Here is a 27,215-nt window from a genome sequence, read left to right on the forward strand (position 1 = left end):
CAAAACTGTCCTTTCAGTCTAAGACAAAGAATTTCAAATATTAATACTATGATCGCCATGAAATTTGCTGTGCATCTATCTACTACTGTATGTCAATGTATCCTAAACTTATGTTGACCCTCTTGACTTTTCCTTTAGCACAATTGTTAAGTTAAAATGGACAGATTGATTGAAATTAACAGTACACCTTCATTCTGCCCAGAGGATGAACCCTACCAATTTTGAAGATTCCATGAGCCTTCAGCCTTGCACCACCCTTGCTCCCAACATTAAAGCACAAGATCATGATCTAATGCAATTTGCAATTTGCAGAGCACATTAAGGGAATAAACCTTTTTGATCTACATGACCTTGTCACCTTTATGACACCAGCTCCAGGGTAATTTAAAAAATTTTGCCCAACTGCAAATAAGGTCCTAAAAATAGAAAATCATCAGCATGTTGTTTGCAAGAAACACTGGAATCTCTAGGGACCACTAGAGGGTCTTCACACTTTAAATCTTGCTAATGAAAGCAGTATATATGTGCTCTATATTGGTAAAGGAATACATATGTATACCCCTCTTCTACTTGAACAGGCCCACACACATGTGAACACACAATATAAGCAATATGCTTGCGGACGCGCACGCACACGCACACGCACGCGCACGCACGCACACGCACACACACACACACACACACACACACACACACTTCCCTCCTCACACAAAAGCTTCTCAGTTTGTTCAGTCCACCTCAGAGCTAAATGTTCACTGGACAAAAACTCTACTGTCCACACACTGCACCCTTCAGATTGGCTTCTCAATCTGATTTTATGGGGAAATATGTACTGCTATGGTATATACAGAATCAACGGGGTCTGGGGGAAAAATCACATTCTTGCAGAGTGTGTGAGGTGGCCATACATGGCAGGAAGAGGCGGGGCCAATTTCTCTGAGGGTAAAACTAGATTTCTGTGTGACAAGGAGCATATAGAGATTCTGCATATTCATTCGTCCTCTCATGTTCATATTTGTGTATGTGCATCTGGGTGGAGAGGCTTGTGGGTCTGTGTTTGTCTGTATGGAAGTGGTCAAAGTTTGGAATGAGTTCAGGAATTCTAATTTGACCAAAAAAATAAGAATTAGAAAACAAAAACTTCCAACTGCCATAAATGTTTAAACATACAATAAGTAATTTATGCCACTAGTGGGTCAGTCACGTCAACACAATTAAAAAATATGCACCATTATCATAATAAAAGTATGTATTTCTCTGGATTTGAACGTTGTTGTAAACATTTGGGATAATATATAGGTACACAACTCAACAAAATATATGACATAGGTCTAGTGTTTATAGATATTTTAATGCCAAAATGTTACATATTATAATTTTAAGACTAATTTCTCTAATTTAAGTTGGAAAAAATAAATCTTAGATTGGACTCGGGATTGGCAGATACTCAATATTAAATAACTCATTTGGGATTAGGGGTGTAAAAAAAGAATTGGTTAGGATGGGACATCCTTAGTAATTAACCTTACTGATGCAGCTACACTGCTGTAATGCTTGAATAAAAAAAAAGCTCACTGTTTCAACAAGTACACAGTGTGTCTCTCCATCTCGCTGTTCCATGAATCATTAATCTCTTTTTAAAAAAATTCTGTCTCTAATCTAATGTTTTATTCCATTTCTAGTCTTGGCAATTTGTTCTTACGTGTTTAGCTTATGTGAGTTTTAGGGGGCCAAGCACAGAAAGAAGTCCATATATTCGAATGACTGACCAGTCCAACAATTGCAGGTGGACACTTTGGGAATTAAAGAACAATCCTTTTAGTGCCACCATCAGGAACAAAGTCCAGTGAATATTGTACATTTGGTTACCTCCTTGTAAATGTAATCTTATTTTTCCAGTATTCAAGAAAAACATTGTTTTCAGTGCATCATTAGAAGTTTGATATTCAACATTTTTTTATATGCATTGGCTGCAAACACACATAGAAATCTTAGATGAGGCACAGCTCCGCATTGCTTTGGCCAGCAAAGAAATCGAGCACAAGTTTGAGTTTTATACCCATAACTCTAAATACCATTGTCTCCATAGTCTCATATATCTCTTGGTTTTAGTGCTGGAGCACTGGAGAAAGGTCTGGCTGAAACCACCTTGGCTGCATTAACCCAGGATGCAGTGACAATGTCCTTGCAAAATAGTTTTTAGGGTAGGGGGAACTTGTTTTGGTTGAACATTTGCACGGGGAGGTGGCTGACATCGGTTCAGTGAGACTTTGGTCTATTAGTTTGAATAAGTTAACATGTTTTGTGGTGACCCACTGTGCAGAGAAACACACTGTAATGGTGCATTTAATTGAGATTTGTCTCAGTCCCATTTATCCTATTATCACCAATTACATTATAGTGCTCAAACCCCACATCTACTGTAGTCTGTGGAGTGATATGAAGAGCATTAAGACTTATTATTATTATTATTATTATTATTATTATTATTATTATTATACCCATGCTGTTTGTAAAGCTTTGTTGGGAAGGGTTTGAGGTTAGGTTATTTTAAAATGTAATTTATTGACAACGTTCTCTCTCTCTTTCTTTCTCAGACAATGCTTATAGAACATAATACCCTTATTATAACAACAGATCAAAAACCCCATTGGCTATTTAAGGACTGAACTGCTATACATAGCTCTGTTCTGTGTTATGTTTAAACTGACAAGCTGAGATGGGAAAGACATTCTGAGTTTTATTTCTAAATCTAGCTACAATTGTAAAGTCAGTTTTCTGTGCAGCCTAACCAGGAGGGGAAATTTATCATTATAAGATGCTATGGTATCACATGCAGGTAGTCGTCTGCAATGTTTGCAGTGATACTTCAACTAATCTAAGAGGAATGGCTTATTTGTTAATGTAAGCTACTTGTTTTTCTGAGTTGGTATATATATTTATTTTCTATATAATATTTATTATATTATTATTATATGTCAGTCCAAAGTAAGCACATCCCTTCATATTTTAGGGAGGAATAAGAAGAATTTAGCCTCAGATCTTAAATTTTGCATTGCTGGTCAGGTTTGGGTTTCCATTTTAAGGACACTACAGGAGGAAATCTGAACACTGGGTAGACCCAACTTCAAAATTCTTGTTTCATTTTGTTGACTTATTAGAGTTAAAGGTTTTTACAGAGGGAAGTTTGAATTCCTCTGCCATAAAAAATAATCTATTTTTGCCATGTTTTTAGGAATAAAATGTGATATGAATCAGGCTATGAATGACATATGAACAAACCCCTCTGTAACAACTTTCAGAATATAAATAGGCATACAACTGGAAGGTTTGGTGTATGTAAGTGCTACTGAAATGGAGATTTCTGGCTCAGAGTGTGAGAAAAAACAGCCTTTAAAGATATGTATTACAATTCCATACATTTCTAAGACACTACAGGTGAATAGGGTAAACATATCACTATCAAACTTCCCCAGTTGATTACTTGCATTAAGACAATTATTTTTTGTTACGTTTGAATATGCAAATTAGGCATTATCTAATGCAAAATTTTGCTGAAATCTACAGATGCAAACAAACAAAATTGAAGTAAAATAAAACGTGCAGACATGTTATGGAAGAAAAATTGACCAGCGAAAGGAAGGAAGGAAAACCCGATGTCTCAAGCCAATGCAGAACTCTAATCAACTGGTGAGCAGAACATTTGCAATGAAATGTATGTTCTTTGAATTGAGCGTCAATACATTATTTAAAGTGACTGACTTGCTCTTGAATTACAATGAAAATCAGTTGCAGAGCATTATCAGTTTAGTAGTGAAACAGTAGTTTGGGTATTCTTGCTACACTGTCAGGAACATTTATTGGAGATTATTTGGCTCTGACAAAGCTGCCTGGAAAAATACAAACACAAAGTGGGTCACATCTCTGCAATGCTTTCTGCAATCATGTTGAAAATGACTAAATACGTAGAAAAGTCCTACTGAAAGCCCTTTTGCTTAGCCCCCTAGAAGTGAAGCTTGTAGGTATAATTCTGCTCTGTTGCTGCTGACTAAATTTTGCCTTTTTGCTGAGGAAATCCAATGTAGAGCTTATGATTGAAGGGAGGAAGCAACATACATGCATGCATAAAAATGTGGACCATCCCTGTCTGTAACCATCTGAGCTCGACTCATTATCCCACAATGCTCCAGATCTCAGACTGGCAAAGTTAAACTCATTAGCATACTTCATTTGCCACTAATTCACTCGGCTGAGACAAGAAGCTCCAGATCTGCTGCTGCAGAGGAGCTGTTGGCTGCACCACATAAGAAGAAACTGGTTTTTCTTTTCTTTTTGGAGGAGCAAAAAAGGAAGGAGGTACATGTGCAACGCTCATTAGGGAGAGCCATATGGTGGAGGAAAGAGGAGAAGAGGGAGGAAAAAAAACCTGGGAGATGGATAGATGGAGTGAAAAAAGGTAAAGGCACTTCGTCTGCATCTCTGGAAAACATCCTCCATTGTTGAGATTTGTTTACAGCTGTTTGGAGGCATCCACCTCGCTGCTGTCATATCATTTTCTCTTCTTCTATCAGTCTCTCGGTCTCTCAGTTTACCTCAGAAGGGTAAATGTGCATGGAAACTGAATGCATCTTTCATTTCAACAAAGAGCAGAGAGAAACTGAGAGGCCTTTTCTTTCTGTGCATCTGACTGACTTTGTGAATGAAGATTACACCGCCATAAAAGATACAGAAAATATAGCAATAATCTCCTTAATGTTCCCATGACAAACTCGTTATGAAAGGGGGAGGGATGCAGGGACGGAGGGCTGAGAGGAAAAAAAGGAGAGTCATTGTGACTGGAGGGGAGCTTATGATAATGGGAGTCAGATCTCCTCCTACGTGTCAGCCTGATGGCATCTGCTGCCTCCACTGATCAACAAATTATACATGAAATCAATTCCTGCACCTCCTAGAGGACTCCTCCCTCCTCCCTCCTCCTCTTCTGCCCTTTTACCTCTTTTCTCCTGGTTTGGCTCTGTCTACTTTGTTTTGTCTTCATTCTTCCTCCTTTGTCTGGCCAGGAATGGAGTGGGGGTGGGGGCGGAGGAGATGTGTCCCCCCTTTTTGTCTTATCGACTTGACAACAAGTGGGAAAAGTTTGTACTCAGAGGGAGCCATGAGACGGCCGCAACCCTTCTCCATCCTCCTCCTATACCATCCTATCTCTTGCTTCTGTCTTCTTTCTGTCCTGTCTCTGCCTCAGTCTGACTGTCTGACAGAGCGTGCTTCATCATGTCCAATCCCCCACCTGTCAATCATTCCCTACTCAGAGAGTGGAGAAGGAGTAATATTTTATATCTTAGTATAACTGTTAGCACTACTACAAATGTCAGTGCTATCACATCTATACTCAGATTTCACTGTCACTATTGTCACCATTACAGCCACCACTTCCAGGCGTGTTGGAGGAACTTTGGTGGCCACAAAACTCACAAAAAACTTAAGAGGTGCTACCTCTGTAGATAACAGCTTATTGTAAGGTAACAAAACACAAGGATTCTTATTTTCAGGTGATTAACTAATAAAAAACGAATGATAACATATCTATGAATATTATATTCCATTTCTGACAATATATTCTCCTACATGTTACACACTGAACCTTTAAACAGAGTTATGGAAAACCTAATCAGACCCTAATGTGCATACATTCATTTTCAACAAAGAAAGAAACGAGCTGATCCAAAATGAACTTCGGATAATTAGACCCCAGCAGACTGTGCTACAGATAAACACTGGCAGCAGCGGGATACTCAACCAATTAACAAGCAGGCATGGTCAAAAACAGCAGCAATACACACTACTTCACAGTCCACACTCTCCATCTGCTTCAAACAACCCATTTTTCTACTGTGGTGATGATGATGATGATGATGATGATGATGATGATGATGATGATGATGGTACATCACATGATCAGAGCTGATACAGAGTCTGCTCAGATCCACACACAGAGACTTGTTAATACAGAGGGGATGCTTCCTAACCTGATCAAATATTATTTGGTCCCAGCCCAAGCCCGGCCCTGGTTATCATGAAGAAGGGATGTAACGATAAAGAAATCCTGCCATGAACTTACAAGCATTAAGCTAAAAACAAGGAAGTCAGACACAGAAACGGCATAGAGAATCAAGTCAAATTTCCAAATAAAATACTGCATGTAGACTTTTTAGACACACGAATCACGACTTTATAAAGCCATGCCAGTGGAATTTTGGGGTAAAGGTTAGGTTGAATGCAGATCTGTGACATGAGACAAACTGTGGTCTCCTGCATGTAAGTCTGACATGCCCATCCAGCATCCTGACCTTCACATCCTCATTACACTACTTACTTACCTACATTGGCTCTGAGCATCAGAACTGGACGTATATCACGAGGTGTGCAATCAACTAACAACATCATTCAAGACACTACACTGGTTTACATACAAACAAGCTTAAAGAAAACCTTGCATGTGATTTTATAACATCAGCAAAAAGATATCCTGCTTAGGACTGTGGGAGAATTATTAGTTGGTGTTGGAAAATGACAGATACTGCATGATTTAGAGAGAATGATAAGAAGTAAAGATGAAAAGAGTGGAGCCTTGCAGTGAATTTTAATGTGAACTCCATGCAGCCTTTGAGAATTTAATATTGAAAGATGCACATACAACATAAACATCACTTCATATAAAAATATGACACCTAACTGCTCCTACTCTGTGCACGTTCACGTTTCGTAATGAGAGCCTGCAGTGCAAACATGCCCATAAAAGCATGTAAATGGTAAATGAGGAAAACAGGGGTGACTGCACATGCATTCTAACAAATTCTGAAGAGCTGCAGTTGACATCTAGTGCCTTCACAATGCTTTTCCATGAGGATAAGATGAAATGAAAGCCCACATTACTAGCAGGCACCGAAGCTGCAAAGTTATAAGAGGCAGTAGGAGAGTAAAACTGGCTGATTTGACTGAAGGCTCTCCATTTCTCAAGGCTATGCCTCCGGTTATCCTTCCCCCCCCCCCCCTGGCTCACAGCAGGGATATTCTTTAAATCACTTTGTCCTCTACCTAGAAAAACTTTCTGACAGGTCGTTTTGTGGGCCGCACAAATCTATTCCTTCCTGTTACAGAGCCGAAAATATTCTTTTTTTTCTCCTCTGTCCTGCTGACTTTGTAAGTTTTGGACACCGATGGCTTTAGTAGAAAGACACCAGGGTAGAAACACACCGGGGGACAAATAGTGCTTTTACTTTCAAGAGAAATGCCCGCACAGCTATGAAGGTTGCCTGCATTTTATCCCAGCAAAAGTGTAGCATGGTCACCAGGACGATACCTTAGGCAAGCATGAGTGTGTCTGTGTGTATGGGGCCAGATAAATAGTTGGCACCTCTACATTCTGGACACTACAGTATAGCTTTGCCTGCAGCTGTTATCTTCAAAGTGACACAGTGATGCTTCAGGGCCAGAGTGTCCTGTTGCCGACCTGTGATGGCTGACTGCACAGACATACTGTAGAAAGGCTGGTGCTTTCTGTGAAGCCTGGCCACAAGACCAGAAGAGACAGAGAGAACAGCACTCAACCACATGACATTGGCTTCAGTCAGAGCGGCTCCGACTGCACTATCGCTACAAAATATACATTTAGATTTGGTTTGGAAGAATAAAAGCTTGTTGTTCGTGAGTAATGCAGGCTAATAAGTAACAAGAAGCATCAGCAGGCTGGCATGAATGGAAGAGGATGCCTGAAAAACAACAGCACTGCTTATTTCTTCAAACACTTAAAACATTTTCCTGACATGACATTACTGATGTTTCCTCAAAGACAAATAAAAAAAGTAGCCTTTTTATGTCATAATTGCAAAATGTCTGACTAGAACACTGGAGACTAGTGTTTGCATCCTGTCTCTTTAGCTGTATTTCCATTACATGGTATGGCTCGCTTGTGGTACCTCTACTTTGTTTTTCAAAGTTTGAAATAGCACCCCCTCGACGTAGGCGGAGCTGAGCATCAGAGAGACACTGGTTTGTCAAAAAGCAGCTGCTACTACTGTTCTTGATACGTCTATACTTTGTCCATTGACCACTGCCTGGTTTTGCAGGCTGAAATTTTTAAGGGAATCAAAAAATAGTGGTTGCTATTGATTGTATGGCTATTTTAAAATACGGGGTTTGTGAAGGATGTCCTGTGTCGTGCCGTGCAACCAATCAGTGGTCTGTTGGGTTTTCTCGTCACCTTTTAGCATCAGCACAGCTCACTTTGAACCTCAACCGAGGCGGTACCAACAAAGTACCAGGTACTATCCATAACGGAAAACAAAAACAGAGTGAGTTGAATTTAGTTGTACCATGCAATGCAAAAGCGACTTTGGATACCACAAACCAATGTCCATCCAACAATAACTGACCAGATGAGAGTGCAAGTGTTTCACCAGTAGACCAATTATTGCATAATTTAACCAAAATCACAATCTTTCAGTAACTTTACACAAAGTGCTTTTGTAGCCTGTCCTCCGGATGCAAACCTCAGCCTCCTGTGCTTTGTAACCCTAACCCTAACCCATCCACCCAACCGCCTCCCAGTGACTCTGGTGCGGTTGATAATTTTATCACTTTAATCACTGAAAATACATTGCCTTTGGACATAATCCATGCAGCTATTACATGTGTCCACAACATAATTGAGAAAACAGTAACAAGTCATTTCTAGGAGACAGGGTTGCCCTATCAAGTCAATCTGAATTATTTTCTTGGAATCAAATCACAATGACAAGATTAATTTGTCTTTCAAATGTCCAATATTGATTGTGTTTGCAGTGAGCGCACAAATGCGCACTAATTGCTACAATGAGGTCACAGTCTGTGGTCTAATTTATAGCAGATTTTCAGGTTAATCAGTTTAACTTTTATAACTTAAACACATATTCCCATTATGATCCTTGATGGGAGGCAAAGTATAAATAACACAAATTCCACATACAACAATAAAAAAAAACAACCATCACAGTATACTAATTATGGGATTTAGCTAGCTTGCTACAAACTTAAATCAGCATTACTGTTTTTGTTTTGGCCACTTGGGGCCACAAGAAGCCAAAAATCTCATTTTGATATATTATCACCTTGTAATGTTGATAGGGCAGAATACTGTTTACACATCCAGCAGACACGGAGCAACATTAGCATGCATTTGATGTTGTGTTTCTGGTGACCTAATAATCTATCAGTTGCCATGCTTTGGTCTCAAACCAAATCTTGAAAAATATATATGAATTTTATCTGCTGAATGTTCCACTCTGATCATCAGCTGTGGGTTTATGTTTTCACTTAAAACCGGTTGATTAGAGCGCTGAGACTGAACCGAAAAAGTGCATTTGCTGTAAAACCAAAAGAATAAGCTGAAAGATGCTACAGTGCACCGTAGAGCTGAGGGGAACTGCAGAGATAATTCTCAGCAGGATCACCACTATGAGCGACTACTTTTGCATTTCACATTCTCATTAGTTTCATTGTTCATGTAAGAATATTGATTATTGCAGCTTTCTGATGTTATGTCACAAATTAAAAAACAGGCCAAAAAGAAGACACCAAAGTGCACCGAGTTACTCAAATATCCAAATACTATATCTCAATATAGATCTGTAACAATGCTTTAAGCCTCTGAAGATTTGCTTTCAAAATACAACTAAATTCTTGTTTGGATTGAAGCACTGAGCTGTTGATTTTACCTCTTTCATGTTGCTTTTTGCTCCCTGATTGAATCAATGTTTTATGCTTTGTTATGTATTCTGACTGCGAGTGCACTGCGTCCAATTCTTCATACACTCTAGCCTGGAGTGAGTGTGCTGGAGCTCAGAGACAGTTCAGCTGTCTCCCACTTGTTGTTGGGACTCGGAGTTGAACCGTGTGGTCACCGAGTGGATTGATGGGGGGAGTCATTGCCTCCCCTCAGCACCAGGTTGCATCAGCTAATCTTGTGAATAATGCAGAATCATGAATAAACATAGATCAATGCAGTGCAGTACTGTAAAGGAGACCTGCCTTTTTTCCCTTTCTCCCTTTCTCCCTTTCTTCTCTTCTCCACCCCTGCCTCCATTTTTTTCAACCCACTCCTATCTCTTTCTGGCTTTCTCTTCTCTCACCACAAAAACACTCTTTTTTCCCCCAATCCCTCCCTGCCAAAATCAAACACTCCCACTATTTCCCCCCCATCCTCTGTCACTCTCTCTCCGTCCTTTTCTTTTTCTCTCTGGCCACAGCAGTGACAGACATTGTAGTGCTGTAGTGTTGCTGTGTCTTGGTGCGGGCGAGTCAGGCCCGGCCTTCACTCTCAGCTCAATAGCTGCCCGGGTTTCCTCAAAGGCAGCCATCCAGCCAGCACAAAGCCTGCCCACTGGGAATAGACCCACAAAAGAGAAAGGGGCTGCTCGCCTTCTTTGCTCTGCTCCGTCTGAAGCGGCCTGCCTCCACCACCTCCTATAAATAATACAACGCTGCCTCAACAAAAAGAAACCCTGCCCTGCTCCCGCAAGCCTCTGCTTCCATCGCTCCTTTATTCCCTACCTCCCTCTGCCCTTCCCTTCTCCTCACCTCTTTTAGCTCGGATTTTACTAAACCAGAAAACCAAAGCTTTAAAGAATATTCAGTTAAATATTACATCAAATAATATATGTGATTTTTTTGTGCGCTTGATATTTATTGTATCACCCTTATCTTATCACCCATGCACCATGATATATAAGTATATAAGTATATAAGTAGTGCTGTAGGAAGGCTGAGGAAAATACTGCATTCCGATTGGCTGGCAAGTATCTGTTTAAAAACTGATCTGAACATCTCAAACATAGCTCAGGTCAGTGGTTTGACCACTTTTCTAAATCAGCTCATTAGGTATATCAGGCTGCAGGTAACCTTAGCAACCATACTTATGGTTAATGCTAGTAGTAAAACTTACCTAACTATATTGGTTTAACCAAGTAGCAAAAAACTTTTCACGAAATTGATGATTAAAAAACAGATAGTGGGACAGGCAGACAGATAATAGATAAATAGAATAGAACAACGTAGATGGCCACATAATGCCACCTAAATTTGATCTTTTTATATTATTATGAACGCATCCAGAGGGCGGATCTGGAGAGATGACATGGGTGAGCTGCCAATCTGGCCAGATTTTAGACTAATAGTGATGCAGAACCACTGACAGTATATATAGTGGACAGAGCTTCTGAGTCTGTAAAGTGAAGCCAATGCGTGACAGTGCCCAACAGTGATGTCTGACGTTTGGAAATAAAACAACTTATTGATTTCTAATGCCACCTTTCAATTCACCTTTGCTTTACTAATGTGCCACAATAATGTTTTTGAGTTCAAATATCTTCATTTGGTAGCTTTCACAAGCAAATATTGATATATGTGATTGTTTACAGTTAAATCAGCATATATTTCTGCCACCCCTATCACCCACTGGACACCCCCATTAATATTTCTCTAGATCCGCCCCTGAATGTTTGTTTCCCTTCACTTTCCGCTGCCTGACTTATGCCTTTATAGTTCTGTTAAGGCACTTTGTTAAGGTCGTGGTCTTGGTTAAATGCTAAAAAGTCAACACAGACCTGAAACACGGACAAATGTGAAAACAGTTATGTTGTCCCCTGTGGCTCTGGAGGGAGCTCTCCAGGGTTCGACAAAATAAACCCAATGATGTCATCAGGGTTACCCCGAGCTTGAGACATTTTTAAACAAAACCTGCATCACAAACTGAAGCTTGAAAGTAGCGGCACAAAGACACTATGGAGTTGCATTATGGAAATTGAAGGATCCACCATTCTTGTCTCATTCTATGGACAGTAAGGATATCTCAGCCTCTGCTGCTTTAACAGTTCTCTTCTCTGAGCCTCGCAAATGTATGGAAGTGCAATACTGAATTGCTGGAATATCTCTTTAAGAACACAGCGGCTGTTTTTGCAAACAGCACTCCAGAATATCATACATACATCACGCTGCTATATAATAATTTATGTGTTTCTTTTGCTATTTACTTCATACTGCTCCCTCCCTTACTTACTCATATATCAACCATATTATTTAACTTTAAGGAATTATAATAAATACAGCAATATTGTGCATATTCTGTACATCATTTCTCTTTCTTGTCATTTAACTCGTTGTAACTATGTTGTTGTCGTTGTAAATATGTGCATGGGTTAGGTTTTTGTGTGCATGTATGAATGGCTGCGTGCATGTGTTGGTGTAATTTGTCAGTGTATTAATGTGAATGTGTGCACAGGGATTAGGCTGCTATCAGTGAAGCTCTCCCAGCCTGTCAGGCTTTAGGATGGGCCTGGACAAAGAGGCTGATTTCAATGTAAATGCAGCAGCTGAGAGGACACAGCTCTCTCAGTGGGGTGACTTCCACCCTCCGCATGCACACACACACAGAGAAACACCATGCGCCTTCAGATCAGGATACACACACTTCAACATATTCAGTGGAATAGTAAATACACACTTTTCAGCCTCTATCTACTCTGTGTTTAAGAAACATGTAGGTTTTGTAAAGGAAACATCACGAGGTAAAATGCTGAAGATTCTTTTAGAAAGTTGGGCATTACTAGTTCCAATCTGATGTCTCTGTTGTGTCTTTGCACCTGTCAGTAATTATAGATATAATCTGGTCCACAGCGCTGTGTTGTGGCTCTCACAATCCCAAGTCCATCATTAGGCCAACCATTATCCCCATGCCTGGCCTCTGCACCTCTTATTACATGCAAATAGTGCAGCTTTATCTGAGTAGTGAATGAGACCCCCGTCTCTAAAGAATGGGACACCCTCCTCTTCCACTCAAAGCCATTCCTCCATCTATTACTGCATTCTCTGCTTCAATGCCGACAGCACAGATCTCATGGCGTCAGCGTTAAAGAAAGACTGCGGTGGTTGGCGGGACGCAGATAAGTGTTAGGCAGAGGGTTGATGGACTGAACAGCTAATGACCAAACTGGCACTGTCTCAGCCTGTTGTACAACATTAATTTGATTTCAAACAGTTTCATATTTATACCATTTATTCATGGTATTTCCACTTTCCAATACTAATTTGACTTATAAAGGTATTTAAGTGCCTTCAAAAGAAAATAAAACACGAAACGAATATGTATTGACACATATATACAAATGGTCTTCCTGGAACAATAATGTGTCTTATATTCTTTTCTTGCAAAAAAAAGTTTAATTTTCACATGTAAAACCTTAAAAAGTCATCTCCTTCTTCTACCTCATTATAAATTCCAGAATCTGTGAATAAGCAAATGTTGTTCATTTCCAAAGTTTTCCTGCTGGACACAAGATGTAAAGTCCATTCTCAGTGGATGTGCACTGGTGGATTCAAGTTTCTACATCACCCTGTAAAGGTTGCATACTGGACTGATTTCCTAACTATTTATGATGTTAATAATCATGCTGGTAGGCCCCGCCCCTTAAAATCAGATTTCCAATGAGCATATGAATCATGTTACAGCTAAAGAAAGGGCTGTATAAGGAAATGGAAAACTAGTAACAGACAATATACAGATGCTGCTCTTTACAGTACTGCAGCTCTTAATTAATATTTTTTTAAATATTTAGTCAAATAAAATAAGATCATTATAGTTTCACCTTATGTATGCCTTCATATGTTCCCTGTGAGTGTGTGGAACTGCAAGCTGCTGCTGCTGCAGCATACTGTTTGTGTCTGCCTCTTGCATGGTAATGAGCACGTACCTGTCAGGCAATCATGTGCAGGATGCTGCCTCAGGTCAGTGTTTGCTGCCAGAGGATGCCTTTCCATGACTGTTCCTTCGTGCACACACCTGTATGCTGTCCCCGCTCTCTGTCTGCAGCTTGACATTTGGTACAGTGAAGATAGAAGACACTGCAGGGGGAGAAGACGCAAGCGGATTAGAAGTATGTAGGCTGACAGGAAGGAGAACATTTCCAAGTGAGTTGTTAAAGATAGACATGGTTATTAAAAAGTGAATATTTGAATATTTATTTGCAGTGAGCGTCTTTTTAGGGTTTATGAGGAGAAGTGTCTTTAAAAAGTGTTTTACATTGCTAGATGTGGCATTTTATGATTGCACACTTGCTTTTAAATTTTGGAACATTTAAATCATTGCTATAAGCCAACAAGACCATCAGTATAGAGGGTTAAAACAGGAGATGCTTAATGGCTGGATGTGGTTTAAGACAGCACTGTCTCATACCTTCTGGTTCTGCCCTTCACTTACTGCATTCTGTTCAAAAAGATTTGATTGGTTCCTTAAAAGGTCTATAAAAGAAACATCCAACTGGAAGCTGGGCTTGTCATTTTCGGCTACTCACAATCAACTTTGTCCTTTCCTACAGCCATGCAACAATCCTTCATGCTGGGGAAGACTGGGACCCATTTCTTTATTGCCTAGACAAGACCAAGGATCACTCATACTCACCCATTTCTCATAGCCTTTGTTAGAAATTGAATGTATAGCACACTCAAGCACTGGCTTCAAAACGCAATCCACAAACCGATGGGTGACTTCACAATAGGTTCACACATGCATGCAACAAATCTGCTTGACCAATCATGACAATAAGCTATTGAACCTTGAATTTACAGGAACACTTGCATTTAGTATCTTGAGGTGTTTTCGAACTAATCTGTTCTAGGAACTTCCTGAGAGGAAGAGCGCACTGGAGAGCTCCCCCGAGAACTATACCTTTAGGGGCTTTCTTTGTGTTCACACCGCCAGTAGTCACGATAGTCCGGTGGTTGGTATAGCAACGTCCTTTTAGCCTTTTAGCACGACATACAACAACAGATTCTACGACAACAATACAACAAGATGGAGGAAGCCATGGTCGGAATTGGAAAAGAGATGTGCAAATTTGGACTGTGGTTGAAAGAGCAAGAAGGAGAGCTAAGAGGTGGAAACGCATGCAATAATTGGTAGTACTACCTATTATGGAGGCAGAGAGAAGAACACAGCACTGCATATATATATATATATATATATATATATATATAAAAAATACAATGTGTAAAGCAAACAGTCTAAAGTTAAATACAAAAATGTACGACTAGATTAAGCACCGTACACTTCTTCACTCAAAGTGCCTTGGAGAGTACCAAGTGGGAGGTAAAAGATTCGCTTAAAATCGCGCTCTAAGAACTACCCCCCCCATTCAGACAAAATTGTTACAACTGTGCCCCATTAGTTTCCTTTTTGGCTAATTGCCACCATGCTGAATTAGCTATTAGCAGTTCCTGTTTGCAATGCACCCATTGGTGCACAGACAACTATCACTTGATTACTAGAAAATAGAAAAATGTAAGAAAATTAGAAAATGTAAGAAAACTGATCATTCTCAGGCAAGTTCTAAAGAGCTTTTCTTCCTACAATTTCTAAGTAGATTCATGGACGTTTATTTACAATGAACATCAGACATGTTACATTTGAAAAACATCAGTCACCCTGAATCAGAATTTTTTTTTATGATGTCTCTGTGTGCAGAGTTTAGGACTCAGAGAAAGCACATTTCTTGCAATAATTTGCAGAAATTGGGCACTAAGTGTTTCAAGTTCTTTTTAGAACACAGGCACTGATCCCTTTCACCTCACACAGTATCTTTGCCTCATGTCTCTCCCTCTGCGGCCCCTTTTCAACTCTCCCACGCCCCCTGGGGAGACGTGCCTCACACTTTGAAAACCTCTGTGGCCAAAGCTCATGGGTATTGTAGTATTTAAACGATAGAAAAAAACATGGTCTCTCATAAACTATGTTGGAATAACTGTTGGCCATTACATAAACCTACAGCATTGTTTCATTATCCAAGCGTCTTGTTGATGGACATGGAAAATATCAGTAAAAGAAAGATATGAAATAATAATTCAGTGTGAGAAGTGCCACTGCTCATTGATGTTTTGCTTATATTCTGGGAAACAATAGGGATAAAATGCTGTTTATACAGAAATCACTAATTCCTTCACTGTAAAACATGCTGAGTTAGTTTAACTTAAAAACCAATCACTCTAAACCATTTAAGCTTATTAACTTTAATTTAAGCATCAAATATATTTGATTTGAGTAGAAGTAACTCAAGTATTTATTGTTTAATTAAGTTAATTGTACTATTTCCATTCAATTAATTGAACTAAAAAGTAGCAAGTATATTACAGTCATATGCAGTATTTCCCTAAACTTATTTAAAATGTGTGAACAGAATTTATCTGAATAAAGTAACTTTAATGCTACTTCTTTATACAAATGTTACCACCAAGTTTACCACAATTTATAATTAATTGATTATCAAAATAAAGTAGTAACCAAATCACTGTATTTTTTTATGTGACTCACATCAAATCTTTACATTTTGGGTGATCATAAAGAATTACCGTAATTTCCGGACTATAAGCCGCTACTTTTTCCACACGCTTTGAACCCTGCGGCTCAAACAATGATGCAGCTAATCTATAGATTTTTACGGGCTAACGTCCTCCAGGGGGCGCTCTAGCAGGAAGCGCAAGAGCGAGACAGATAGGTGGAAGAGATAATGCGTCGAGGAAGACGCTAGTTTGATTGTGTTTTGAATTCATTCAGTTTGAATTCATTCAATTCATTCAGTCATTTTGCGCATCATGCACACACCCTCATCATGGAAAACACAAGAAGAAATGCACATGATGCTGCTTTTAAGTTAAAGGCAATCAATCTGGCTGTCGAAGAAGAGCTGCTGCTCGTAAGCTTGGCATCAATGAATCGATGGTGAGACGTTGGAGACAGCAGCATTTATTTAATAAAAAATTTAAAAAATCTTTCTGTGTAAATATCTCATGTTACAACGTGGACACCTGCGGCTTATAAACAAGTGCGGCCTATATATGTTCAGTTTGTTTTTCTTTTTAAATTTAGTTGGTGCGGCTTATATTCTGGTGTGCTCAATAGTCCAGAAATTACGGTATTTGGATGCATACTTGGGCATTTGATGATTAAGAAACTGATATAAAAACAAAAACTGAAAAATCCTGAGTTATACAGCATAATAGCACTGACCATTGTCAGTGAGGCTTCCATTTTTGTAATTATATAAAGTCTACTTCAAGAAAATGAGTCAACGGAACAATCTGGAATTATATCGTTAACACTTAAAATACTGCACAAATTTCAGTGCGCTCAAAACAACTGAGTTGCTTTTACAATGTATTTCTGAGTAGGTATTCAACTTTCTTTTCTTTCACTTCTCATTATATTGTTTTCAATTGTTTACGCAGCCCCCAATTGCCCGTTTCTGTTGGTTGAAAATTCCTTTTGGTAAACGCTCTGTACGAATAAATAACTTTAATTTACCAAAACCATCTGGTTTACGTTGCTTCCCTTTCCCCTTCCGAGCTGGGTCGTAACACCATGTAAAGTCCAAGTTTTGTTTCCCCCAAGGCCTTTGCTCTTGCACTGCCAGACACCCACACACTCTCACTGAAATCAAATTAAAAATGTCACAATCCAATCCACACAGTAACAGCAACCTCAGGAGCTCTATTGTCTCAATAATTCTGCCATTGTCCCTGTTAATCTGTCTGAGCATTGTCTGGATAAATCCATAACACACATGACAATAGAATTCACAGCCGGCTATAGAAAACATACTGTTCATCCCTACGAGGATAACATGGGACAATTACTTGAAAGGTTCATCAATTTCTCAACCATCTATGACATTTTTCCTTCTCCAGATTATCTTTTATTTGGTTTGGTGTGGAGTACTGCGTGTTTTAGCTACAGAGGGGTATACAGTACTCTTTCACTGAGCTGTTCCCATTGGCTCCAGTCTTTCCTGCTGGAAGAACACGATTACCATGCTGCAGTTGTAGCCAAATACTCACAACTGGAGTAATTAGCCAGTTCTTTATCTTGCAATTCATTTCTCATTTGCATAATTTTGACACATCCTTTCACCCACAAAAGTGCAAGCGGCAAACCCACACACGCCTTCTATGCACACACACAGAAGATACTTTGTTTATCCACTCCTGTCCTCATTTTACGAAACTGTTTTTAATTCATTCCCATTCTTCCCTCGGTGGCTCTGCTGCTTTGCCTGTGTGTCACATGTACGTGCAGAAAAGAGAGAATCAGAGAGAGAGAGATAAAGGGAGAATAGAAGGAGAAAGAGAGAGCGAGAGAAAAAATCAAAATGAGCCATCTCTCTCCTCTCCTTCTCTTAGTGACCGCCGCTTTCTGATTCTTTTCAGACATGACAACCTGCTGGGTGCTGATAACAGGATTAATAATGCTGAAAAATCCTAATCGGGGGGAATTAAAAATGGAATTCTCCCATTAATATTACCACCATGTCAGTGGCAGCACACTCACAGGTCTGCTGAGCAGGCTTTTCACACCACTAATGAATAACAGCTTAAGGGATTGGTGATGTATGTATATGTAGCCTGTCAAAGAATATGGATATGCAGTCATCTCTGACATACTTTCCTGCAATAACCTAATTCTGTAGGATTAATTGAAATATAGCCTAACTGTGAAGCTCTTACACCCATGGGAAATCTACAGTATTAATAAAGATCTGCTTCTAAATTGAAGATGTGCTGAAAGCTAAGATGCTGTGTGTTTCTGGGCTACTTTGCTTTCAAAGCTCTTATTTAAAGAGTGCCTCGGTGTGCTGTTGCTCTGAGCAAACAACAAGTCAGGAAAGATAGAAAATCAAACTGAGCGTGTTGCTGCGGCCAGCCGAGGTCCGGCTGGGCTCGCCGTCCCAGCGGCATCCACATAATAAGACGGGCTTTCTCTGCGTGAACAAAAACAACCCCAGGTCGCTGCTTGCTGCCTTCTTTACAGAGAGATAGAGACAGACAGACAGGAGGAGGATACTGTATGATCCAGTGGAGCTGAGGGAGCTAAAAAAAAGAGATAAAGAAAAACACAAAGAAGGGAGGGAGAGGGATAGAGAGAGAGATACAGAGGGGCCACGTTTCTGACTGTCAAGGTAACTATAATTTTAAGAAAGTAAAAATAGATAGCATATAGAGACAAATCATCCAATTAAATCATAATATTAACTGTAATCTGCTATACAATGCTATACTGCTGTATTGCGCTAAAACTATACTCCGTTATATGATGCTGCATATGAATTCATTTTAATGGTGCACAACAGATTAAAAAAAGTGTGCATCGGGTACAATTTGGGATGAACTCGTTTCTAAGATCTTTGCATTGGTAAAATACAATTTATTTACATATAATAATTAGTAGAGGCCTTTTGCCTTTATTATTTAGAAATGTGACAAATAGTTTTCTATTTAACTCTCACACTCTCTGGACCGCTGAATTGCATGGCATATCATATTCTTTTGCACTGTGTTAGTATTGCATTGGTAATTGCATCATATGTATCTGTAATGTATTGGATACTTGGCAGCGCATTGAGATGTATTGCACATCCCTACAATTCTACTGCATACTTATTATGTTAGTAACGAACATACACTATACTAGAATACAGTATACTATACTATACTATATATACTATACTATACTCTACTGTTCTATTCTATACTAATATATACAATTCCATATTCTGTGACTACATTTTAAACCTTGTTTTAGCCTACATTTGATTCCAACTTGGGACTTTTAAAAGTATGCTGAATTAGGTATTAGCAGTGTAGCCATGGATGTGTACACAACTATCACTGGATTAAAAAGAAGAAAACTTAAGAATGTGATGATTCTCAGGCAAGTTCTGGAGTTATAAGGAGCGGGTTATCTTCTATGATTTCCAAGCACAGTTACGGACGTTTATTCTCAGTGGATCAGATCAGATCGGAGATAATGATATACTCAGAAAGAGCAAGTTGAACCGAATCTAAGAATATGTGTATCATGTCTGTGTGTTCACATTTTACTTTGACAGTTATGTTTTAAAATACCTTAATTGTCTCAGTGACCTGTGTGTCACTACAATAACCTGATTCCTGTTATTTTTAGAACACCATCATGAACCTGACCCTTTCACCTAACACAGTATCTTTTCCTCACGTCTCTCTCTCCGAGCCCCCCCCCAATCCCCCTTCAACTTCAATTCCAGAACCCTCATGTAGCACTCCTCTGCTCAAAAAATACTACTGTATAATGTGCTTATGATGACCTATGAGCACAGTGCAGCCAAAACGTGGTTGGCATAAGGCATATGCTGACTTCAGGACCATTACTAAGTAGCACCTCTATTGTACAGCCTGACAGCACAGACGGGTGGTGTTAGAGCTACAGTGATCGGTGTGTTGCGTTACATACTGTCCTGCAGCTCCCAGAGCCGTGGAGGAAGGTTGCTGAAGTACTCATGGTTCAGCGCTGCCTGGGCTGACAGCCGGTTCTTTGGGAAGCACTGGAGGAACCTGGAGGCCAACTCCTCAGCGTGGTCCACGTAGCCCAACCTGACACACATAAACACACACTATCAGTAAGAGTGACCACAGAAACATACATATACAGTTTAGAAAACAGACAGGCAACCTACTTTGTTTCACTTCATAAACCATAGAGTTACCTATCATACCATTCATTCATCCCTCTGAGAAAGCAACTCGGTTTTTATCCAATTCACAGAGCTGCTGACAACAAAAAACAATCCTTTTAATTATGCTGAAGTTTTGCTGACTCAAGAGGAAAAACACTTGGATGCACACACACACACACACACACACAAACACACAAACACACACACACACACACACACACACACACACACACACACACACACACACACACACACACACACACACACACACACACACACACACACACACACACCTCTTTTGAGCTTTGCCTCGCACATGGCGACCGGGTCACCATGAGAAACAAGACATTGTTCATTAAAGCAGGAGCTAAGGCGGAAGCAGACCCTCTGTGAACATGTGAGTCTGCGTTGGTACTGGGAGTCACTGAACTCCTGAACCAGCCCTACCTAGCGGCGCCAAGAGATTGAAAATAAACGAAGAGCAACAAATTCAGGCAGTAATTAGGCATCCACAGCATTAAATAAACATGATGTTATTCAGCACAGCTCGCTGGCCCGCCGCTCGCGGTACTCAGACTGCCTCTCATGTTCTGCAGGCTTCTCATGGTTGGCTCCCTAGTCAAGCACTCTGACAGCCACTCCCATGGCTCTCATAGGGGATCTCAACTCGACTTATCAGCAGAGAGACAGGGGGAGGATAAATCTCTGTTCAACTCATCAACGCCACTCAGCAAAGAGGCAGAGATAAAGTTAATGAAGTCCATCAGGGCCTCTTCTCGCCTCTTTCTCATACAGCTGGAACAGTCTGTGTAACTCTGCTGCAAGGTTTAAAGACAAACTAGTCTTTGTGTGAAACTACACTGGTGGGAAAAGGCCTTCTAGATTACTGGTTCAATGATATGGGCTTTTAAGGTCAATGCTGATACTGTAGCTTTAGTTTGAAGCAGCCAGCTGTATTTTTTTCATGTTCCAACTTGTGCACCACCCCAGCTCCCATAGTCCAGTTCAACAGCAAAGCATCTGAAAGAAACATCTTCATCCCCACTTTAGGCTGTTTATTTTCCAGGGCTTATGTGGTTTTGATGCAAGAATATAACTTTAAAAGAAGACAAAACAATATGACAAATGTAGAATGTTGGACAGACTAAACATCAGAGTTAGCCAAGTGGAAGTAGAGCTTTGTACCAAAAAAACAAAAATCTCAGACTGTTTACTGCAAAGTCTCTGAGTTAATGTCCGCATTTAGTGTGTAAAATGGAAGGGGTTATCTTCTGGGGAGCTTGAAGGTGTCCATCAATTTTGGTCTAATGTTGGCACTAGAGGAAAGATAAGGAGGACAAAATGAACACAATTCATCTTCTTGGGATCATCAATATGGGGTTACATAGATATGTTGTGAGACAGAGGGACAAACAGAGTATCATCATTCCTAAAGTAATACTATAAAACTTCTGTACCTTAAAATAACAGCTTCAAAGTCATTTGCACGCTTAGTAGTAATAGGGTGAATGATGGTGCCTCTGTTCTTGCACTATGTAACTTACTGTATGTCTCCGGGTTGGAACAAGTGCATAACGCTACATTTTTGACAGTAAGTCACACATCAACAACTATGTCACTGATTTTGGTGAAACTGGATCAGATTTTATGAGGAAATTTAGAAAAATGTATGTGATGTCCTCCAGCTGCTCTGTCCCAAGTCATTGTGATTTACAAAGTATTTTCATGGACAGAGAGCTTTGCATGTTCCTAACGTTAGCTGCTTACTGCTTTTAACTATAACTTAGCTGCCATTAACTAGTTAACTCAGTTAGTTGGACTGGGAGCTCATTGGAGCACTGGGGGAGCACAGGTTTGGATTGCTGGGAGGAAGTTTTCAGGCCTGAAGCAGGGAATACTAGTGGTGTGGGAATGAGCACCAGAACCAGAGCCGGACAAGCAGGCAACATAACTGGGCTCAGCAGCCTCTACAGACATAACGGCAGAGATGAAGGAGGAAGATAAGAAGAGAAAAAGAGAAAGATACTGAGCAAGAGGCAGGATAAGAGATCTTGGACTGGCTTTTAGTTGTTGGCGAGAACTTTGTGAAATAAAAGGCTGCAGTTGGACTGGTCAGTAATATTAGCTGGCTTGCTTGTGTTGTTGCACTTGTTTGATGATTGGCTGTGTTAGCAGAGTTCTTGACTGGCTTGATCACAAGTAAGTTAATCATAATAAATGTGCATGTACAGCTTTCCATATTTACCACAGTGGCATATAAAGTGAATTACACAAAATAATTCTTCCATAATGTTGCTTTAAGGTCCAGTGTGTAACATTGAGGAAGGTCTATTGTCAGAAATGAAATATAATATTCATAGGTATGTTTTCATTAGTGTATAATCACCTGAAAATAAGAATTGTTACCTTAGAATGCATTCATATCTACAGACGCCATGGGTCGCCTTCCATAGAGTCTGCCATGTTGAACTGCCATGTTTCTACAGTAGCTCAGAACAGACAAACCAAATACTGGCTCTAGTTTCTCCTATACACTTAGATTGGGAGGGTGAAATCAGTGAATCTGCAACTAAACTGCTACATGCCACTAAATTCTACACATTGGTCCTTTTAAGGGGCACTTCACATGAAGGTCAGTTTATATGTCATGGGAAAACTGTTGTATAATATCTGCTCTGGAGGAGCTTGGTCAGGTCTGGGAAAATAACCCCTGATGATGTCATCTCAGCTTGGACTTGAGGACTACAGACTGGAATAAAAAGCTTGCATCATGTAGGCATTCACTTGATATGGATATGTCTAAAGAAAAGGGACTAAAAAGTCAGGATATCTCGGCCTTTGTAGCTTTAATTATGATCTTTCTTTTTTAAATCTTTCTTGTGTGAGTCCCTCAGCTTTATGAAAATGAAACACTTAATCACTGAAGTACCTCCCCTAAACCTTTACTGCCAGTGGGGTGAAATAAATCCCCAATGAAGCCCCCAGAATCTATGTTCTCTGTAACAGTGGGGTGTGTCTGTAAGTGAATTCAGCTTGACTTGGCTTTGCTTTGTGGTTTCTCTGCAGGCATAGAGACAAACAGGGAGATATGTGTACGTGTGAAATCACCTGGATATGAGCATGCTGGCCTTTGAAAAGTGTTGATGTACAGTAGGTGCACATTCCTTCCTGCTATCGCTGTCAGCTAGGCCGAGTGAATAATCACACATCAGCAGTAAGATCGATAGCATCTCCTAAAACTATCAGACAGCTCCAGGTGATGACACATTAACGGCAGTTAGAAGCATTCCTTCCTCAGTGGTGCATGCTTTTTCACGGTATTCTATCAGAAAAACTACACTGATGACCCGGTGGAGGGCGAGACAGAAGAAACCACCTGCCTGTATTGTCCACCCCACCGCAGCAGAAAGTGGCAGAGCAGTCTCTGTTTGAGCAAAGCAAAAACCACGAGCTGTTTTGGAAGAGAAGCCTTTGTGTTTTCTGTCTGAAGACATCCGGTGAAGAGCTTTCATCGTGTCTGACTCACTGGGCTATGATGGGGGTATTGTGAGGGCAACTTGGAACTGTGCAGGGCAAACAGGCCCTAGCATGCAACTATATCACAGATGTCAAGTTCTGTTTACAGTAGTGATTGACAGATATTGATTAGAGAGAGCTGATGACAACATTTTTAATGCCGGCAGTCAATATTCAATGTTTTCAAATGTATCAAGTTTAAATGCAAAAATGCAGTGATGTAGTGCAAGAGAAGTCCAAGACCAGGACTAGTCGAGTCAAGACCAAATGAGAAAGACAGAGTCAAGATCAAGAATGCTTTTGCTAATGAGATGAGTTTTGGCAGCCAGGCATACGATTGCAAGTGACAGTGATTGTCTCTATCAATGCCTGTTCTGGATGGATTTGGATTCAAACCAATACCAGTTTTCTGAACAAGCACTTGCCTACTTCCATCATCAACTCTGGAAAAAACAATGTGTTTCATTCTCTTTTACCATAAGCCTGAAGTGCCACTGCCCCGGACAAGTGGGCAATCCCTATTGTGGAGCCCTGCAGCGTTTTTCCCAAAATGTATTCTTACTTAGCTTAACAGCTCCTGAAAATAAAATCTGGGAGGAGCGGACTTGTTACTGGTTAGGTCGCTTGTTCAATCCCCAGATCACCAGGGGATTGGACTGTGATTGTGTCTGGGCTGTAATTTGTCCATGTACTCTGGAATGACATGCAGACATTCTGATCTGGCGTCTACCAGCAGGACCACATCGTTTGTCTCTTTAAAATCTGTAACAATGGTTTGAGTTTGACCTTTGTCACCATGGAAACAATAATAAACACATGGTTTAAAAAACAACAACATTGATGGTCAGTTGTAAACAGGAAATGAACATCAGTCTTCTCGTGTTGAAGACCAACTTTTTGTTGTCCCATCCATCCAGCCCGACCTCCTCCCTGTGCAGACTCTACAATGTCACCTGACTTCCTGCTTTGTTCTCATCAGAATTACTGTGGACACTGGAAGGCTTTTTCTAATTTTAGAAACTTGACTTATTAACTTAACCTATTTTCATCATCGATTAATCTGTTGATTATCTTTAAAATGATTTGATTATTTAGTCTGAAAAAAATTCAAACAGTGGAAAATGTCCCTCACAAGTACCAAGATTCCTGGATGAGTTTATCAAATGTCCTGTTTATCTGACCGAACGAAGAAATCATGAAATATATTTAATTTATACTGATGTAAAAAGCAGCACATCCTCACATTATAGGGAAGCTGGAAACAGAGAATATTTCTTCTTGTTCAAAAGACTTAAATTATTAATCAACCAGTAAAATTGTTGCTGATAAATCTTCTATTGGTCTTAGATAATCAACTAGCAATTGCAGTACTTAAAGGTTGTATTTACTATTACTATATTTACCCTTATTAGTAGCAATAAGAGTAATAAAAGTGTACATGTGCCATTATGTGAAACCTGGTAAAAAAGAATCATGATAATATATTTCAAAGCCTCATCCTAAAGTAGAGAGAGTAAGTAAAGTAGAGTCGGCATAATGTTTACTCTCCATTCAGCAACGTTTTACCTATGCAGTATTGTCAGGCAAACTGCCAACATGCATCTCCTGTCATAAACCAATTACAATTAAAGTGCATGTAAGTCTTAATTTTAACAACATGACCTACAGTTGTAACACCGCTAAAAAAACAGCAGTAAATAGGATGTGTTAAGATAATGTGTAAAACATAATGATATTATTAAAACTTACAGGATGTACCAGTTGGTGCATTTCTATCCTTCCTTGTTGGCACTGAAGATTGATGGAAGTTGTACAAACACTATACGACATTAATCTGATTTCATTTGATGATATCTGACTGAACACACTTACTGGCCCACAGGCTGCATGCTTTTTGGAAATGTAACGTGTTCCAAATGAGCTGCTGGTCACTGGTCTGCTATGGCGATCCTCACAGACAAGAACAAGCATTCATGCATGACATGTGAAAGCTATGCTAACTAACGAAGAACAGATGCATGCAGACAACCATGTTGACATGTTTTGTGCTTAATCAGTGGTTTCCAATCCTGGAGTCGGTTGGTAAGAACACAAGCTACATGCACAGAGCCTTCAGTCTCTGTTAACAGCCTCATCCTGTATTAAAAAAGTATTAACCTAATTGAACAATAGTGTCAGGGAGAAGATAACATTGAATTGGTCAATAAAGAAGCCTATTAAGTCTGTATGATTGTTAAAAATAAAGAAAATACAGAGAATTGTTCTTAAAAATATCCTGAAAACAAAATCACTGATGCTCATTTTACACAAACTTCCTGCAGTAATTGTATTCCATGTGCAGTTTATCAGTCAGGGGTCGTCACTTTACTCAATGATAGAAAGGGGGTCTCCTAATGAAAAAGGTTGGGAGCCACTGTGCTAAACTGGATTTCCAGCCATGAATCCCTGCAGAGTGGATGAATCCTGCTGATATTCCTCCGGGATGTTTAGCACTGCACTGACCACATGCTGACGCGATATGGTCATGATGGTATTTACGCAGCAAGGGAAAACAGACAGACCGAAGCCGACTCTCCCCTACATAAGTAATCAATTAAACTGCTTCATTTCCATCAGAGAGAGGACAAACTGCTTTCCACAGTCACTCACTACCATACTTACTTCCAATATCAAAGTACACAAACACATCAAAATACTATAAACCCCGACCCATTCACTGGACATCAATCATTCACATTTTTACAGCTGGAGGAAGAAAAACAGTGCAGAGAGAAGTGGCTGACTGCGAGCAGAAACAGGAGGGTGTGAAGGGGTGAGCCAACTCTCAGGGCGGAGACAAAGTGAGCGCATACCAGTTCATATCGAATTCATCGTTCCCTGGCCTGGGATGAAAGCTCACAGGGAGGAAGTGATGGTCATTAACATTCCACCTCACTTTCTTTCTTCACATTTTTATTTCCTCCTGGACTGGAGCGAGGCCACGAGACTGGGGAGGGGACAGACAGGGAGGGGGAAATCCACTTCGACGCACGTTTACTCTGCTTTTCATTTGTTGTCCATTTACCTAACAGCAGTTTCTGTATTGTTAGGCGAGGCTCAGGATAAATAAAAAAGCATTTCATTCAAATATAC

The 27,215-nt window shown here is 39.9% G+C and overlaps 1 protein-coding gene across 4 annotated transcripts in view; it reads right to left on the bottom strand.

Annotated features, from left to right (window-relative positions):
* cdk14 (cyclin-dependent kinase 14) overlaps positions 1 to 27,215 on the bottom strand; it is a 207,339-nt gene that overhangs the window by 38,859 nt on the left and 141,265 nt on the right. For all 4 annotated transcript variants that reach the window (XM_051407317.1, XM_051407316.1, XM_051407318.1 and 1 more), the window contains 2 exons: positions 20,345 to 20,484; positions 13,782 to 13,932 (listed from right to left, as the gene is read on the bottom strand). In XM_051407317.1, coding sequence (XP_051263277.1) covers positions 13,817 to 13,932; positions 20,345 to 20,484 — 256 coding nt within the window. In that variant the 3' untranslated portion in view covers positions 13,782 to 13,816. The remainder of the gene's footprint in view (positions 1 to 13,781; positions 13,933 to 20,344; positions 20,485 to 27,215) is intronic.

This window comes from Dicentrarchus labrax, unplaced genomic scaffold, assembly GCF_905237075.1.
Source record: "Dicentrarchus labrax unplaced genomic scaffold, dlabrax2021, whole genome shotgun sequence".
Taxonomy (NCBI): Eukaryota; Metazoa; Chordata; class Actinopteri; family Moronidae; genus Dicentrarchus; species Dicentrarchus labrax.